Source organism: Nannobrachium achirus (genome assembly GCF_963921795.1).
Source record: "Nannobrachium achirus genome assembly, chromosome: 16".
Lineage (NCBI taxonomy): Eukaryota > Metazoa > Chordata > Actinopteri > Myctophiformes > Myctophidae > Nannobrachium > Nannobrachium achirus.
This window is the reverse complement of record NC_137823.1, coordinates 59,466,569-59,484,000: the sequence shown is the minus strand read 5'-3', so window position 1 is coordinate 59,484,000 and position 17,432 is coordinate 59,466,569. Positions and strand designations below refer to the sequence as shown.

General features: G+C 47.0%; 1 protein-coding gene across 1 annotated transcript in view; it reads left to right on the top strand.

Annotated features, from left to right (window-relative positions):
- The window catches only part of LOC308301179 (palmitoyltransferase ZDHHC14-like), a gene marked incomplete at both ends in the record, with an annotated part of 47,413 nt that extends 31,226 nt beyond the window's left edge, over positions 1 to 16,187 (top strand). Inside the window, 8 exons of the mRNA XM_080745074.1 lie at positions 739 to 897; positions 2,268 to 2,405; positions 6,436 to 6,503; positions 7,254 to 7,346; positions 8,903 to 9,012; positions 13,019 to 13,124; positions 13,668 to 13,947; positions 15,856 to 16,187. Coding sequence (XP_080601200.1) covers positions 739 to 897; positions 2,268 to 2,405; positions 6,436 to 6,503; positions 7,254 to 7,346; positions 8,903 to 9,012; positions 13,019 to 13,124; positions 13,668 to 13,947; positions 15,856 to 16,187 — 1,286 coding nt within the window. The remainder of the gene's footprint in view (positions 1 to 738; positions 898 to 2,267; positions 2,406 to 6,435; positions 6,504 to 7,253; positions 7,347 to 8,902; positions 9,013 to 13,018; positions 13,125 to 13,667; positions 13,948 to 15,855) is intronic.
- Between the last annotated feature and the right edge of the window lie 1,245 nt (positions 16,188 to 17,432).

Below are 17,432 nucleotides of genomic sequence, written 5' to 3'. Positions count from 1 at the left end.
AGTTTTAACTCGATTCTAATCCTGATCCAATCAGGAAGGAAGGTCCTCCAAGACAGTGGTTCTCAAAGTGAGGTCCATTCATACGCAAGACTCTGAACCCCTAGTTGCCCCCAGTGAGCAGGTTGATGCCTTGCATGGTTTCCTCTGCCATCGGTGTATGAATGTACAGTATGTGTGTGAATGGGTGGGGAGGCTCTCTCCATTCCGACATGTCGCCACTCCGAAATTGACTTCTTGTGGCGACACTCCCATGGGGTTTAGGGTTAGGGTTAGAGATAGGGTTAGTGTCGGAATGGAGACATGTCGGAAAGGAGACATGTCGGAGTGGAGAGATGCACCCGAATGGGTGAATGTAATGCACAAATCTCTATAAAGTGCCTCGGATAAAGGCGCTATATAAATGCACCATTTAACATTCACCATTTAACATTAGTTCTTCCAAAATGGAGTATTAATTGTTCGACAAATCTGCTACTTTTGATATTTTTGTGATTAGGGCGTTAATTAAAAAAAAATACTTTTACTTGTGACCGAGTATTTCTACATGGCAGTATGTATTGATACTTTTAATTTAAGTGAAACAAAATTGAGTACTTTTCCCAAAGCTGGCAGATTCCACCCCGGGGACCTCCTCAGCAGATCTACAAGCTCACAGCGTGGCACCGAGTGCTGCGCTGCGAGCTTGTGAGTTGTGAGTTCTTTATTTAGCTTCATTCCCATGTGTGTCTCTCTCTCCAGACACGGCCAACTGCTCCAGTGGTCCGGGCTACAGACCCCCTCCCAGGACCAGAGAGGTGCTGATCAACGGGCAGACGGTCAAACTCAAGTACTGTTTCACCTGCAAAATCTTCCGTCCGCCCAGGGCTTCTCACTGCAGCCTGTGTGACAACTGTGTGGGTGAGTCTGGCATACAGTATGTGGTCTTAATGTCACATTGACAGCCGTTTGTATTTAAAGCTATAATCGTATCAAGTTTTATTAGAAAACATCATTGCATAATAGTATGATTCTTCTTACAATTCAAGAGGACCACTCTGAGCTTGTAGATCTGCTATTTTTGGCTAAAGTTCTCAGAATATGGACGCTAGGGTTCAATCGGTTAATATAAAAAAGGAGAAAAAAAAAGTTTCTATCACTAAAAGATTTGGAGGACCCCCTGTATTAACTCTGAAGACCCCCTAGGGGTCCTGGACCCCCTGTTGAAGACCCCTGGTCTAGTTAGTAGCATACAAAGAGTGTTCTTTAAACCCCTGGTCTAGTTAGTAGCATACAAAGAGTGTTCTTTAAACCCCTGGTCTAGTTAGTAGCATACAAAGAGTGTTCTTTTACCAGGAGCAGCATCTTAGAGTGTTTCTCAAGGCCCTGATTGTGCTTGTGGTGTCAGCTTAACAGCCACGAGGGCCTGCCCATGAGGGCCTGCCCACGAGGGTCTGCCCACGAGGGTCTGCCCACGAGGGTCTGCCCACGAGGGCCTGCCCACGAGGGTCTGCCCACGAGGGCCTGCCCACGAGGGTCTGCCCACGAGGGTCTGCCCACGAGGGCCTGCCCACGAGGGTCTGCCCACGAGGGCCTGCCCACGAGGGCCTGCCCACAGTGAACACGGACACGCATGCCTTCCACAGATTTGAGGGAGGCGAGAAGAACCCTGATGTCTGCACGCTATTTCCTCTCTATCGACAGTAGCAGCACTTTGTTTGCACATTTTTATTTACACCAGGATTCTTTTTATAGGCTTTTTAACGGCTTATAAAGATGCGAGTTCGCCTCACACAACCTCTCCTCAAAATAAGAGAGTCCAATATTTCAGTTGGAGCGCGTGCAGTCAGTAAGCGTTACAGCGTGCAGTCAGTAAGTGTTACAGCGTGCAGTCAGTAAGCGTTACAGTGTGCAGTCAGTAAGCGTTACAGCGTGCAGCCAGTAAGCGTTACAGCGTGCAGTCAGTAAGTGTTACAGCGTCATGAAGTCATGATACCTGAGTGGGCTGCGTGTCAGTGTTGCCAGATTTTGTGAGAGAAATAAGCAACCAAGAAATAAGCCCAAAAGAAACAACTCTAGGCCACATGAGCACTTTAAACCTACACAAATCGGCTATTTGAAAATAGCCGATCTCCAAAAAATACATAAATATCCCTCCCTCTCTCTCTCTCTCTCTCTCTCTCTCTCTCTCTGTCTCTCTCTCTCTCTCTCTCTCTGTCTCTCTCTCTCTCTCTCTCTCTCTCTCTCTCTCTCTCTCTCTCTCTCTCTCTCTCTCTCTCTCTCTCTCTCAGAGCGTTTTGACCACCACTGTCCGTGGGTGGGGAACTGCGTGGGACGGAGGAACTATCGTTTCTTCTACTTGTTCATCCTCTCCCTCTCCTTCCTGACCATCTTCATCTTCGCCTTCGTCATCACACACGTCATCCTCAGTGAGTACACCGTCCGCCCACACACACACACACACAGCTCTGTAGGTGTGTAAAAGCAGTCTCTCCAGCCAGAGTGTCTGTTGACTCACACAGTGTTCAAGTGCTCTGAAAACCATCCACGATTAATAGAGGATGATGTCCCGCCTCCTCCCTGGCTTCCGTTTTGTATTTGTTTCAAATATTGTAATTTTTCATTTGAGCAAATGACATGACAGACAGTAGTCAAAAGGTTACAACAGTATACATGAAAGTGTGTACCTGCAACAATCAATGCTCTTTTTCACTTTTTTTGCACACAAAATAAAGAAAATCAAACCATCAGTTCGAAGTGGAGCGCTGCATTTGAGCAGCTATGCCCTGTGTGTGTTTGTGCCTAGGTTGTGCAGCAGTGCCACTTCTGGTCACCCAGCGGTATTGCAGCTGTTCATACTAATGGGGACAGACACACTAAGTCGAACGGTGGGAGCTGGCTTCACCGCTCCAAAAACAAATGTCATACACATGAGTGATACAAACGGGGGAAAATAAATAAATAATAATATATATATAATTATATATATATATATATATATATATATATATATATATATCAATCACATGGAGACGGAAAATAAAATATGAAGCGAATTCCTGTTAATCCTCCGATTCGTATTTTATTTTCAGTCGCATACATTTTGTCCTACTAGTAAATCAGACTCAGATCATATCGTTGCTGTCGGGCAGAAGGACGCGCTGCGAGCTTGCACGTCTGATTTTGACGGGGACCCCCTGGACCGCCTCCAAGCTTCCAGGGGTCCACTCTGAGAACCACTGCCTCAGAATACCTCCACGCACGCACGAACGCACACACGCACGCACAAAGCTCTAGCTCTAAAACACAGGAACGATGTGTCAGCAGTTTTCCTGACAAGGCTGTCAATCAGGAAGGAGAAGGAAGGGGAGGAACAGGAGCATTAATCGATCCCAGAGCATTCCGTTAATCAGATGAGAGGGGAGGGGCCAGGGAGAAACTCCACTAGCCTCGCACACAACCAGTGGTGTAACGTATCAGAGTATATTTACTTAAGTAGTACTGTACTTAAAGGAGTAGTGTTCAATAATATTTTTTGGTTTTTGTCACATTCCTAAGACAAAAATTTGATTCGAGTAAATTTACCCTCATTGATTCCGGATGGGGACCCGTTTCGAAACGGGTCCCCATCCGGAACGAATGGGGGTAAATTTATTGTTATCACATTTTGTCTTAGGAATGCAACAAAAAACTAAAAATATTATTGAACTCTAGTCTCCATGGCGCGACTAATCAATAGTAAAAAAAAAAGGCATTTTGGGGGTGAACTACTCCTTTAAGTACAACTTTGTACTTTACTTGAGTATTTCCAATTTCCAATACTTTTACTTCTACTCCACTACATCTCGGATCCAAATGTTGTGTTTTTTACTCCACTACATTTATTTGTATAGTAGTTACTTTGCAGATATAAATGATTATATTATAAAACATAGCCCAGAAGCTGTTATCTGTTCGTCACGTCTGTTGACGAAAATATATAACAAATAAAAATAAAATCACACCCAATGTGAAGTGAGCGGTGGTCGTGCTCGCATAACGTCTTCAATTGGTAATTGGTGATGTAATATGGCTACACACACACGCACATTGCTATGGCAAAACGCTGAGGAAAACACATTGCTATGGCAAAGCGCTGAGGAAAAGTGGCTACAGATAAGTCTAGGATGTAATTGGTAATATGGCTACACACACACACACACACACACACACACACACACACACACACACACACATACACACACACACACACATATTGCTATGGCCAAACGCTGAGGAAAACACATTGCTATGGCAAAACGCTGAGGAAAAGTGGCTACAGACACACGCACAGCCACTCTATGGAGCGGTTTACCACCGCTCAAAAGACAGACTGTAAGCATCGGAACATTGTGAGAGGCAAGAGAGACCAGGTTCAAATGTGCTCTCCTGCTCAAATGAAAGATTTGAGAACTGCCTACTCACAATATAAAGATAACCTGGCACTGTTCAGCCTTGATGTTGAACAGTAGAAAAAGAAAGAAAAAAAACACACCTAGTGTGAAGTGGGCGGTGCTGTTTATGCGTCCCCCACTAGCCAATCACAGCTCGTCCTGTGAAGCTTATCCAATGGGACCCTGGCATAAAACAAACGGACACCTTTGTCCGTCCCGTTCGACGGACCGGCCTCTCCGTTAAAAACAATGGCAGCGTCCATCGGCGGCCATTATGGTCCACGCGCGGTCCAGGCTGGTCCAGCCTGGAAGACCTAATCGTTGGGCACTCTCTAGTGGTATAGTACGTGTACTACAGTCTGCAATCATAATTATGCCTGCTTGGTTTCTGTACTCTCTAACCCTTGGAAATTAATAATATTCCTGGCAGTATAGGCGCACAAGCATATTGTAAAATGGCTGAGAATGCCCATATCTAGGACTTCATATGGGAATGCCCATATATGGAGGCCACATCGGCCACATACTGTACGACACTAACTTAACCTTTGTTCCTCTTGTAATTGTGGCCTGCCAGTTCCCACCTGATGTTGTGTGGGAGTCCAGACTGCTGCAGACCGTGCTGAACAACTGCCAGCTTGCAGAACGTCTTCAGACTAGTATTTAAGTCTAAGATGTACAGGTTATCGTTGGCTTTGCTGTAAGGTCTAAATCCTTCAAAGAGGACGATACGATCCCCCACCACGCAACAGCACACCATGTACCCTGTGTGATCATCACTTCTTAAACATGGAACATTCCCTTGGGACTCCCAGACCTTCTTCCATTTTAAGGTCTTTGGACTGCATTTCCACAGACCATTCAAGTCCTGGCCAAGTGCCCGGCCACCGATTATGTACAGCTCTCCGTTGTAGACGAAGGATGCATGACCCCTCCATCCGTTTGGAGGACGCTGTGCAGAAGGTCTGCTCAGCCAGCAGTTGGTCTCTGTGTCAAAAACTCTGATGTTCTGATCCCACTGGTGCCCTTGGCCCCCAAATACAAACATCTTTGTCCCGTAGTTCCATACTGAAGCAGGTGGTCGTTTAGCACCTCCGGTGTTAATTATAGACCTTATTATAGACCAGGTCATTGTGGTGGTGTCCAACTTGTACATGTCATTACTAATGTGTCCGGTGGTGGTGTATCCTCCATATATAAACATGACACTCCCCAAGACACAGACTGAGTGGCCCCGCCTCCCCTTTGGATGAATCCCATGAACCCTGGGTTTGAGCATTCTGTGGGCGTCCACGTCATATGCATAAAGCACCTTGCTGTATGTCCCTGTGTCAGTGACTCCGCCCCAGATGTAGATGAGCGTGTCTATCAGCACAGCTGTGCCCACGGTGCTCATGGGTTGGACCTTAAGGGGACGTTGTTGTCCTCTTCCAGGCGTCTCTGGGGGCAACCTGGTCCAGCATAAAGACACTGTGTTGAACACATGCACTTCAGTCCAAAGCTTGAACCTGATGCAGTACACGTTGTGCTCCACTGCTACAGCAGCATCGTACGGCAACTCTGGAAGCCCTTTTAGGCGCACCACCAAGCTAAGCATTTATCAGAGTAGGTTATAAGTTTCACCTAGTAAAAGAAGGCAGTCCTACTGTGTGTGTCAGCACTTATATAGGTTAGCGGGTCTACGTGTGACGTAGACATGATGTCACATTAAGGCCAAGCTGGTGTATCGTAGAGTCCAGTCATCTACAACGTAGATGAATGATCCTGCATTTGTGTGCGCATGTGTGCGCACACGTGTGTGTGTGTGTGTGTGTGTGTGTGTGTGTGTGTGTGTGTGTGTGTGTGTGTGTGTGTGTGTGTGTGTGTGTGTGTGTGTGTGTGTGTGTGTGTGTGTGCATCACTCTGAGAGTGTACAAATGGGTCCATTTGTGCAATTTGAGTTGCTCATGTCAATAAATAAAATGATGTTTGAAGATGTTGTTGGTGTTCAAACAGAGTGACCAACGCTTGCTTCTCTCCTCTGCAGGATCCAACAGGACTGGCTTCCTCAGCGCACTCAAAGACTGTCCAGCCAGATATCCTTCCTTCCTGTGTGTGTGTGTGTGTGTGTGTGTGTGTGTGTGTGTGTGTGTGTGTGTGTGTGTGTGTGTGTGTGTGTGTGTGTGTGTGTGTGTGTGTGTGTGTGCGTGCGTGCGTGCGTGCGTGCGTGCGTGCGTGCGTGCGTGCGTGCGTGCGTGCGTGCGTGCGTGCGTGCGTGCGTGCTCCCCCACAGTCTTTCTATTTTAATTTATTGCCCTACCTTTAAGTGTACCTCCCCCTTTCTCTCTATTTCTGTTTACACCCCCCCCCCCCCTCTCTGTGTCTCTCTCTCTCTCTCTCTCTCTCTCTCTCTCTCTCTCTCTCTCTCTCTCTCTCTCTCTCTCTCTCTCTCTCTCTCTCTCTCTCTCTCTCAGGGCAGTAGTTCATTGTTGGGTGCAGACTCAGTCACTCAGTGCAGATTCAGTTCTAAAGGACGTTTATGAAGCTGATGTTGTTGTCCATTAAATCAATCAGCCAGCGATCGATATGTCCCACACTGCACTTCACTGCCAAGGTCACCACACACACACACACACACACACACACACACACACACACACACACACACACACACACACACACACACACACACACACAAAGACAGGCTTGGCTTGAGTGAGTGAGTGAACTGTATTGTCCACTGTACTGGAGGTGTAGTGCAACCACAACATGTATGTATTTGACACCCCAAGGACCCCCGGGGTGTGTGGTTGAGAACCAATGGTTTTGCAGTGTTTCTTAACCTTGCTGTGCACCGTGCTGGAGGTGGTGGTGTGCTTCTTCTCGGTGTGGTCCATCGTGGGTCTGTCTGGCTTCCACACGTACCTCATCTCCTCCAACCAGACCACCAACGAAGACGTCAGTATCTGCCCCGACACACACACACACACACACACACACACACACACACACACACACACACACACACACACACACACACACACACACACACACACACACACACACACACACATATTGGGCTGTCACGATTATGACATTTTACGTGACGATTAATTCTCACTCAAATAATTGCGATTAACGATTGAATTGTGTTTTTGTCATTGACAATTACATTTCTGTTTGGCTTTTAGGCTTTGAAGTTGCACATGGCAGACACATAACCTAAATATACAAAAGTAATTACTGACATATTTGACAACTTTATACTTAAAAAAGAACATTGCTAGTGGACATAGCCGATCTACAAGCTCACAATGTGTCTACAATGTGATCTACAAGCTCACAATGTGTCTACAATGTGATCTACAAGCTCACAATGTGTCTACAATGTGATCTACAAGCTCACAATGTGTCGCATCGCTCCTTGCCTGGCAAACCACAACCTCATGCCCCTCTTCTAGCGCCACCATGAGGTTGCCGACCTCACGGGCACTTATCTCCTTATTAGGGAGTCTTACTGGTATACTTTCAATTTTCTTTAACACATGGGTGACTAATAGGTCATTTTGGCCAATTTTGAGATTACAAAGTGCAATAACTATCCCCGTGAAGGTCTCAGAAATGTCCCCTTCCATGACTTTTCCTAAATACTCAAGACTTATGTTCTCGTTTTTTTTCCCCTTCTGAAACATTTCCCAAGTATGAAATAATATACATTTATACCACTCTGACTGCATTTATAGGTCAAATTGACAGGTAAATTATTTCAATTTTTTGCCCAGTAGAGCAACACCTCCTCCCCTGCTGCCAGCAGGTGTTCTATTGTCAATAGAACAACAGACAATAGAACCCCCGCTGGCAGCAGGGGAGGAGGTGATGTTCTCCTGGGCAAAAAGGGAGAGAATTTACCTGTCAATTTGACCTATAAATGCAGTCAGAGTGGTAGTTTTTTATTTTCAGTCACCCGAGTGTTAAAGGAAAAATATGCAAGCTTGTGTGTACACAAAAACATTCCCCCCTCCCCCGTCCCAATGACAGGCATCAAACAGGTAGTTGTCTTTGATGCTTTCATTGATTAGAGGACTAACGCTAACAAGGACTTTACACTTTTACGGCCCAATCAATTACCTTAGCGCACACCCCCTTTGAAGTTCAAAGGGAGCAATTAAGAGCTCTGGCTGAGCTCCCCCTGACAAAAACATCCCTCCACTGTTTCTGTTGACATTTAATGTCAACATGAAGAGTGGAACAGAACAGAGATACAGCCAGGGGGATGTGTCTTTCTGCAAGGAAACACCCCAGCACAATAATATAGTTACTGATGAAGGGAAATGACTGCTAAAAATGTATATACATATTTAGTATTTAATAGTCTTAAATGACATATAATTCCTTTAAAGATTTCGCCTATTCACCGAATCATCACTGACCATGAATGTATTCTCAGTTCTGATGGATTGTTTCATGTCTGTCTGTCTGTCTGTGTGTCTGTGTGTCTGTCTGTGGTGCTCCAGATTAAAGGGGCGTGGTCGTCCAAGCGAGGTAAAGACAACTGGAACCCGTACAGCTACGGGAACATCTTCACCAACTGCTGCGCTGCACTGTGTGGTCCCATGCCTCCCAGGTAGGGGTCAAAGGTCACTGTGTGGACCCATGCCTCCCAGGTAGGGGTCATAGGTCACTGTGTGGACCCATGCCTCCCAGGTAGGGGTCATAGGTCACTGTGTGGACCCATGCCTCCCAGGTAGGGTCAAAGGTCATAGGTCACTGTGTGGACCCATGCCTCCCAGGTAGGGTCAAAGGTCATAGGTCACTGTGTGGACCCATGCCTCCCAGGTAGGGGTCAAAGGTCACTGTGTGGACCCATGCCTCCCAGGTAGGGGTCAAAGGTCACTGTGTGGACCCATGCCTCCCAGGTAGGGGTCAAAGGTCACTGTGTGGACCCATGCCTCCCAGGTAGGGTCAAAGGTCATAGGTCACTGTGTGGACCCATGCCTCCCAGGTAGGGTCAAAGGTCATAGGTCACTGTGTGGACCCATGCCTCCCAGGTAGGGTCAAAGGTCATAGGTCACTGTGTGGACCCATGCCTCCCAGGTAGGGTCAAAGGTCATAGGTCACTGTGTGGACCCATGCCTCCCAGGTAGGGGTCAAAGGTCACTGTGTGGACCCATGCCTCCCAGGTAGGGGTCAAAGGTCACTGTGTGGACCCATGCCTCCCAGGTAGGGTCAAAGGTCATAGGTCACTGTGTGGACCCATGCCTCCCAGGTAGGGTCAAAGGTCATAGGTCACTGTGTGGACCCATGCCTCCCAGGTAGGGTCAAAGGTCATAGGTCACTGTGTGGACCCATGCCTCCCAGGTAGGGTCAAAGGTCATAGGTCACTGTGTGGACCCATGCCTCCCAGGTAGGGGTCAAAGGTCACTGTGTGGACCCATGCCTCCCAGGTAGGGGTCAAAGGTCACTGTGTGGACCCATGCCTCCCAGGTAGGGGTCGGGTCAAAGGGTCACAGAGTACAGTCTTCACTTTTCGGGGTTTGATCCGGTCGGGAGAGGAAACCACTCTACGTCATGTTGTAGTCCTCAAAGGAAACCACTCTACGTCATGTTGTAGTCCTCAAAGGAAACCACTCTACGTCATGTTGTAGTACTCGAAGGATTAGAATTAGGGGGAAACAAAACAAAGCGACGCTGCTTCTTCTGCTTGTGGTTTCCTCCTAGACCGGATCAAACGGCCCGCTGTAAACGAACACCAGGCTTTCCCCCCGAGAAAGCCTGGTGACGCGAGGTTAGTGATCAAGTCTGTCTTTTTCTGGGGGTCGCTCCATCACTATATATATCGCTCTGTATCACTATATCATTTATTTTATCACTATATTGCTCTGTCTATCACTCTGTCACTCCGTCTATTCACTAGTCTTTCTCTCCTCTGCAAGTCCCCCGCTCTTGTGCTATTTTTGCTCACTCAATCGCTCCCTTCTCATCTCATCATCAACACGGACCACAATGCATTGCAGAGTCTGTGGTCTCCAGGCAACGGTTTCATGTTGGGTTCCATCTAAGGGTCTCTTGATCAGTGGCGTCAGTTCAGAAAAAGCTAAGGTATGGCAACATGACTTGTGTCTTGCACGTGCGCCTTCGCGCGCGTGCAAGACACCAGTCATGTTGCCATACCTTAGCAAGAGGCATGATACATTTATTTTAAGAAGTACATTCTATTTTTTCCCCCGTTTCTACGGATTCTTGGGCTGGATATGGCAGCCTGGAACGGTTGTTCAAGTGCAGCTAAACTTGGCATGTTAGTAAACGTGCCACAGTTAACAATAATGCATTGCACCTGTGCTGCTGACCTACGGAACCTGGGAATATACCATGTTGTCAAGATGGGGAGAATGCAAGTGTGGAGAATATAATTATAATACCTTGTTAAAGTGACCATTTTGTTCATTTTGCATTTGTAGTAATTTTTATGTAATTTAACAACATAATAACCAGCACAGATAGACAAAGAGACATTCATGGATTTATAGTTAAAAGTAACTTTTATTTCCCCCCCTGGACCCAGGGTATGGCAGCTGCATACCCCTGCCATACCCAATTGACGTCCTTGCCCTTGATGCTGGTGTTGGGCCTCCGGAGCCTGGGCAGACTCAACCTTTGCTTTAATCTCCTCCTCCACTGGTGGCAGACCCGCTCTCTGACAGAGATCCTTATTGCTAAAGTAATCTGGCCAGTGGATGCTGGGGCTCCACCTCAGATCCTTATTGCTAAAGTAATCTGGCCAGTGGATGCTGGGGCTCCACCTCAGGCAGCTGTTGATGAATGTCTGTACAAGGGATGGGACGATATGAACATTTCATATCACGATTATTAATCGTCACAAAATAAATCGCGAGTTACGATATTACTGCCTACGGCGTTGGCCCTACTCTCCCCCCCAGGGTATGGCAGCTGCATACCCCTGCCTTACCCAATTCACTGTTTGTCAAATCCCGCCCCATTCTGCTCTGTTACTAAGTAGTACAAATTACCCTTAGCAGATTGTCTTTATAGTGGCAGTGAATGGGGGGAGAGGGTATTATCATTGCCTCATTATTGCTATTTAAAGTACCAAAGGAAAAACATCTAGGTGATATTAATAAAAAGGGAAGACAAAGGTACAGTAGTTACATTGGAAAACAGGGGGTTTCCCCCAAAAATATATGTTTTAATTTGTTTATTTATTTTCACCCGACAACGACGATATCTGAACCGTCGCTGGAGTAGTGGGAACGCCATTGTCGCCCCCTGCAATGTTGTGGCCCTCGGCTTGTTACCCTAGACATAATTCGGCCCTTGGGGGAAACTAATTGGGGAACCCTGACCTACAGTAACTCCCTGGTGTGAATGGTAGTGTTGCCGGTGTGCTTAAGGTTTCGTTCAGACGGAGTCAGCAGTAATTACACACAGTCTGAACCTCTCTGTCTGGGGAGTCATGTGGGCCGATTCAACCAATCACGTGTCTTCTTGTCCCGCTGGTGAAACATCCTCATTACCGCGCTTGATGAGACCAATACTTTATAATTCGTCATACGATGGTGTTGCACGTCTGTGAATACAGGCTGAGTAGGTTGAGAGTTTTCAGATCGGCTATTTTTGCTGTTAAAAAAACGAACTAATATTAATAATTTGATTTGCCTACAATGACATGGTAAAAGATGGGGATGCAAAAAACAGTCAGTGTGTTTTGACAGACGGTTGAGGTTGAAGATTCAAAGGGTGGAAAGAGGAGGGAGGTGCTATAAACACACACGCACGCACGCAAGCACACACACACACACACACACACGCGTGCGTGCGTGCGTGCGTGCGTGCGTGCGTGCGTGCGTTCGTGCGCGGGCGGCTTCTGGACAGTCACATAGACCGAGACTGAATGCATCACCAACACACCAAACACATACACACACTCACTCTCTCTCTCACACACACACACACACACACACACACACACACACACACACACACACACACACACACACACACACACACTGCAGACGTAACATATTTTCCACTGTTTATTTATCCTGAGGGGTTTTGCTGAGCAGGCTGTTTCTTCAGGCATCATCCATCCATCACATTACACACCCATTCTCACCTGGGAACTATCTGTCTGTCTGTCTGTCTGTCTGTCTGTCTGTCTGTCTGTCTGTCTGTCTGTCTACATACATGTGCCTGGTTTTGTGGAATAGAGGAATCAGTCCACACACAGCAGCACATCCAAGGAACCTTGGAATTTGACCACAAATCATACATTCCAGGCAGGAATATCTTCCTTAATCAATTTCTACCTCCCATCCCTGTCTGTCTAGTCTTTGAAGTCACGTAGATTTGTCCTACTGTAAATCAAATTATTTTAATTTGCACTCATCGTCTTCAGAGCAGCTCCGTTTTTCATGCCTACACGGATCCAGTGGATAGAATATTTTTGTCCATCTCCACTTGTTTATCCAGTTTCAAAAAGATCCAGTTTAGCGGACGAAATATCCAGCTTCGTGTGGCTGCAAGCCCCAATTGCACAAAGAAAAGAACAGCTTCAGAAATATCCAGATTCGTGTAGCCGGCACCTAAAGCTCTGTGTGTCTGTGTGTCTTCAGTCTGATTGACAGGAGAGGTCTGATCCAGCCTGACACGCCCCAGCCAATCACCTCTCACTCCAACGGGAGCAGCATCTCTACGTCCACCCAGCTCCACACGCACATGGTACGTACCTCCACCCAGCTCCACACGCACATGGTACGTACCTCCACCCAGCTCCACACGCACATGGTACGTACCTCCACCCAGCTCCACACGCACATGGTACGTACCTCCACCCAGCTCCACACGCACATGGTACGTACCTCCACCCAGCTCCACACGCACATGGTACGTACATACGGCTGTACACCTGCTCAGGGGCGTCACAAGGGGGTGAAAGTGGGACTGAGTTACTAGGGCCCAAGGTGGAGGGGCCTGGAATTATTTAATACTTTAGCTATTGAAAAATAGCAAATCTACAAGCTCGCAACGCGGCACCAAGTGCCACGCTGCGAGCTTGTAGATCTGCTCTTTTTGAAAAGTCGTGAAAATATGTGCAAATCTTTTTGCAAACATTTGTAACTCAAATTTTGCTTCTGGGGGGTCCCTGGAACTAAATGTTTTGAGATGGGGTCCGTGGCCAAATACATATAATTTTGGGGGTCCTTCACATGAAAATGTTTGAGCACCACTGACAAAATAAATCTCTCTCTCTCTCTCTCTCAGTGCGATCAGGACCAGTGTCTCCAGAGCACCAAGTTCGTGCTGCAGGCGGCTGCCACGCCTCTCCTCCACAGCGAGCCCCCCTCGTCCCTGGGGGGAGGCGGGGCCCCTGCCCCCGCCAACCACAAGCCCACCTCCTTGGGGGGCCCCTGTGCGTACCTGGTGGCCCCTGGAGGAGGAGGAGGCGGGCACCACCACCACCAGCAGCCCCCCCCCTCGGCACTGCCCGCCTCCTCCATGATGCCCCTGCAGCTCAACTGCGGCGGCGGGGGAGGGGGAGGGGGTGTGTATAGATTATATATTATCATGATTGATTATGTGTGACGTTATATGTGACGTTATAGAGTAGATCATGTGTTCATTGATTATATTAATATCTAGTTCTTATGATACATCATTGATACGGGATAGCTTGTAGTAGTCTAGATGTCTCACTAGGACTGAGTAGGGCTGTCACGATTATGACATTTTACTTGACGATTAATTGTCACTCAAATAATGGCGATTAATGATTTAATTTTGTTTTTGTCGTTGACAATTACATTTCTGTTTGGCTTGTATAGGCTTTGAAGTTTCACATGGCAGATATGACACATAACCTAAATATACAAAGAAATTACTGGCATATTTGACAACTTTACACTTTAAAAAGAACATTGATAGTGGAAATAGACAATCTGATGCGACGCGTTGTGAGTTTGTAGATCTGCTATTTCCCCTATTTTTTAAATGTGTGAACATAATATATAAATATTTTTCAACAACAAAACAATTATGACGATTATCACAAAATAATTGCGATTATGTCAAATAATTACGATTAGACAATTATGTAATAATTAGACAATTATGTAATAATTGTGACAGCCCTAGTAGTTATTGTTTTGGTAAAGCCTATCTTGTTATGGTACAGCTCGTCCCAGAGGCCTTGAAGCCACACAGTATAACTATAGTGTCTGACCTTGCCTGGCGGTGCCAGCCTCTATCACACACTTCGTTTTGGGAAGAGAGTCTGGGATTGCAGGGAGAGATTCCATTTCTGGGGGGGGCGGGCTAAAGCCTGGTGAGCTCCTAATTGCTCCCTTTGAACTTCAAAGGGGTTGCACACTAAGGTAATTGATTGGGCCATACACGTGTCAAGACCTCGTTAGTGTCAATGAAAGCAACTACCTGTTTGATGCCTGTGACCTCGTTAGTGTTCTCTCTAATCAATGAAACATCAAAGAAAACTAACTGTTTGATGCCTGTCATAGAGGGGAGGGGGAGGGGGGAATGTTTTTGTATCCACACAGCCTACAGCCCTGATTGGCTAACCCTTTCTGGTGGCTGGTGGAAATGGATTCTCAATTGTGAGGCTCCAGACCACACTACACCACAGGGTGGTGTTGTGCGGTCTGGTTTATTAACCAGGCTATGTCTGACCATTTTTCTTGGCAGAACTACTTTACCACTGACCAGAAAGTTAAACTTATACTTCTGTCCATGGTATCATGTTACATAGACAGATAAAAATCGGCCTGATGGTGGCACTGTATGGGAGAGATCCATGTTCATGAAATGAGTGTAGACATACTGTGTACCGATTTGCGTGATTTTAGGGCCAAATCTGTAGGAGCAGTTTCCAAAAATGTGTTTTAAAAAATCGGCCTGATGGTGGCGCTATATGGGTTGATGACATGAGTGTAGACATATTGTATAGTGATTTGCGTGATTTTAGGGCAAAATCTGTAGGAGTAGTGTCCAAAAATGTGTTTTAAAAAATGGGCCTGAAGGTGGTGCTAAATGAGACAGATCCATGTTGATGACATGAGTGTAGACATACTGTGTACCGATTTGCGTGATTTTTGGCCAAAAGTTGTAGGAGCTGTGTCCATAAATGTGTTTTGCAAGAACCGGCCTCATGGTGGCGCTAGAAGAGGGTCATGTGAGAATTGATGGGTTGTGGTTGTGGTTTGGCAGGCAATGAGTGCGTGTGCAAAATTTGGCATGGATCAGGGCAACGGTTGCGGAGATGTGAGCAGTGTGTCTCGTTGTACAGCTTGAGAGCAGCTGGTACAAAAGACTTTCCTAGTCTCTCGCATCTCCGTCCATGGGTTACATAAACTTGACCACCACCACCACCACCATCTAATACATTGTCTTGTCTCCTCATTTTGTCATTGATTATTGATTGATCTGAATTCCACCCCAGGCGGGGGAGGGGAGATGCTGTCCCTGCGCGAGGCGGAGCTGCTGGCGACGACGCGCTGCCACCACCACCACCTGCACCACCTGCACCACCAGCTGCACCACCACCACCACTTCACCTCCGTCAGCAGCCCCGAGGACACGCCCACCTCGCCGCCGCCGGGCCCGGCCCCTCCCCCACCACCCCCCACGCTGGGGGGAGGGGTCCTTAACCTGCAGCCCTGCGGCCACATCGCCCACCTGCCCCCGCCGCCTCACGTCCTGTACGACCCGGCCAGCCAGGACTCGCTGCACGAAGACTCTGTCCGGGGACTGGTCAAGCTCAGCTCCGTCTGACGCTGTGCACACACGCACACACACAAACACACAAACACACACACGCACACACACACACACACACACACACACGCACATACATCAATCAGTGGCGTCAGTTCAGCAAAAGCTAAGGTATGGCGCGTGCAAGACACCGGTCATGTTGCCATACCTTAGCAACAGGCATGATGAATTTATTTGTTCCCTCTGTGGCCAAGGTATGGCAGCTGCCATACCCAATAGGCTATTATGCATATACGCCATTTTGTTCTACTTCCGGGTGTCTTTCGACTTCCTTCACAGGTGTTACTGATGATACTAATGAAGGCTCTGTTCCATTCTGGTCAAACAGAGTCAGGGTGCAGATATTGTGCATGTTGGCTCACTGGAAACTCTCTGCTACACCAGTGGGTCTCAAAGTGTCCTTGAGTGGGTTCCAAATGTCCCCATACAGGTGTGTAACTCTGTACAAATGGAAGCAAATGGACCTGCAAGGGTCCATTTGATTCCATTTGTTGAGAGTTATGGGGGTCCTTGAAATTAAAGAACCACTGTACAATAAATCAAACAGAGCCTTCATTAGTATCATCAGTAACACCTGTGAAGGAAGTCGAAAGACACCCGGAAGTAGAACAAAATGGTTTATATGCATAGAGCCTATTGACGCCTCTGACACACACACACACACACACACACACACACACACACACACACACACACAGACAGACACCAAGATGATGGTCATGGATGTTAAACTCAACTGTTTGGGACACATACAGTAATACGTACAGTAATACGTACATACAGACAGGCAGTGTTTAAGCTCAGAGTATTATTAACCCCCTCACGCACCACAGCTTTTCACGTCTTGGACATCACCACCACCGCAGATGCTCGTGTGTTCGACGTGATGATGATGCGTCATGTCCCTGACGTCTGTACAGGTAGATTCATTAACGCATTTTTTAAGACCCGTAAAAACGTGTGTGAGTGGTATTTACTAATGAATTTTATGTCGTAGAACAAAACGTGAAAAGCCCATCTTAACCACAGACCCTATTTCTTTTTGGCCCTATTCAAAACAAACCCCATAGACTTTGAGAGATCGAACCAGGAAGTGGAAAACTATGTTAAGTTCCGTGTTCCGGGACTACAACAAACTTCACCACTTCTATTCCCTTGTGTTTCTACAAATGACTCCCCACGCGTTGTGTCGCCACAGTTTCCAGGAGACGCGGCATCGCCTCCAGCCTCTCTCGTTTTCAG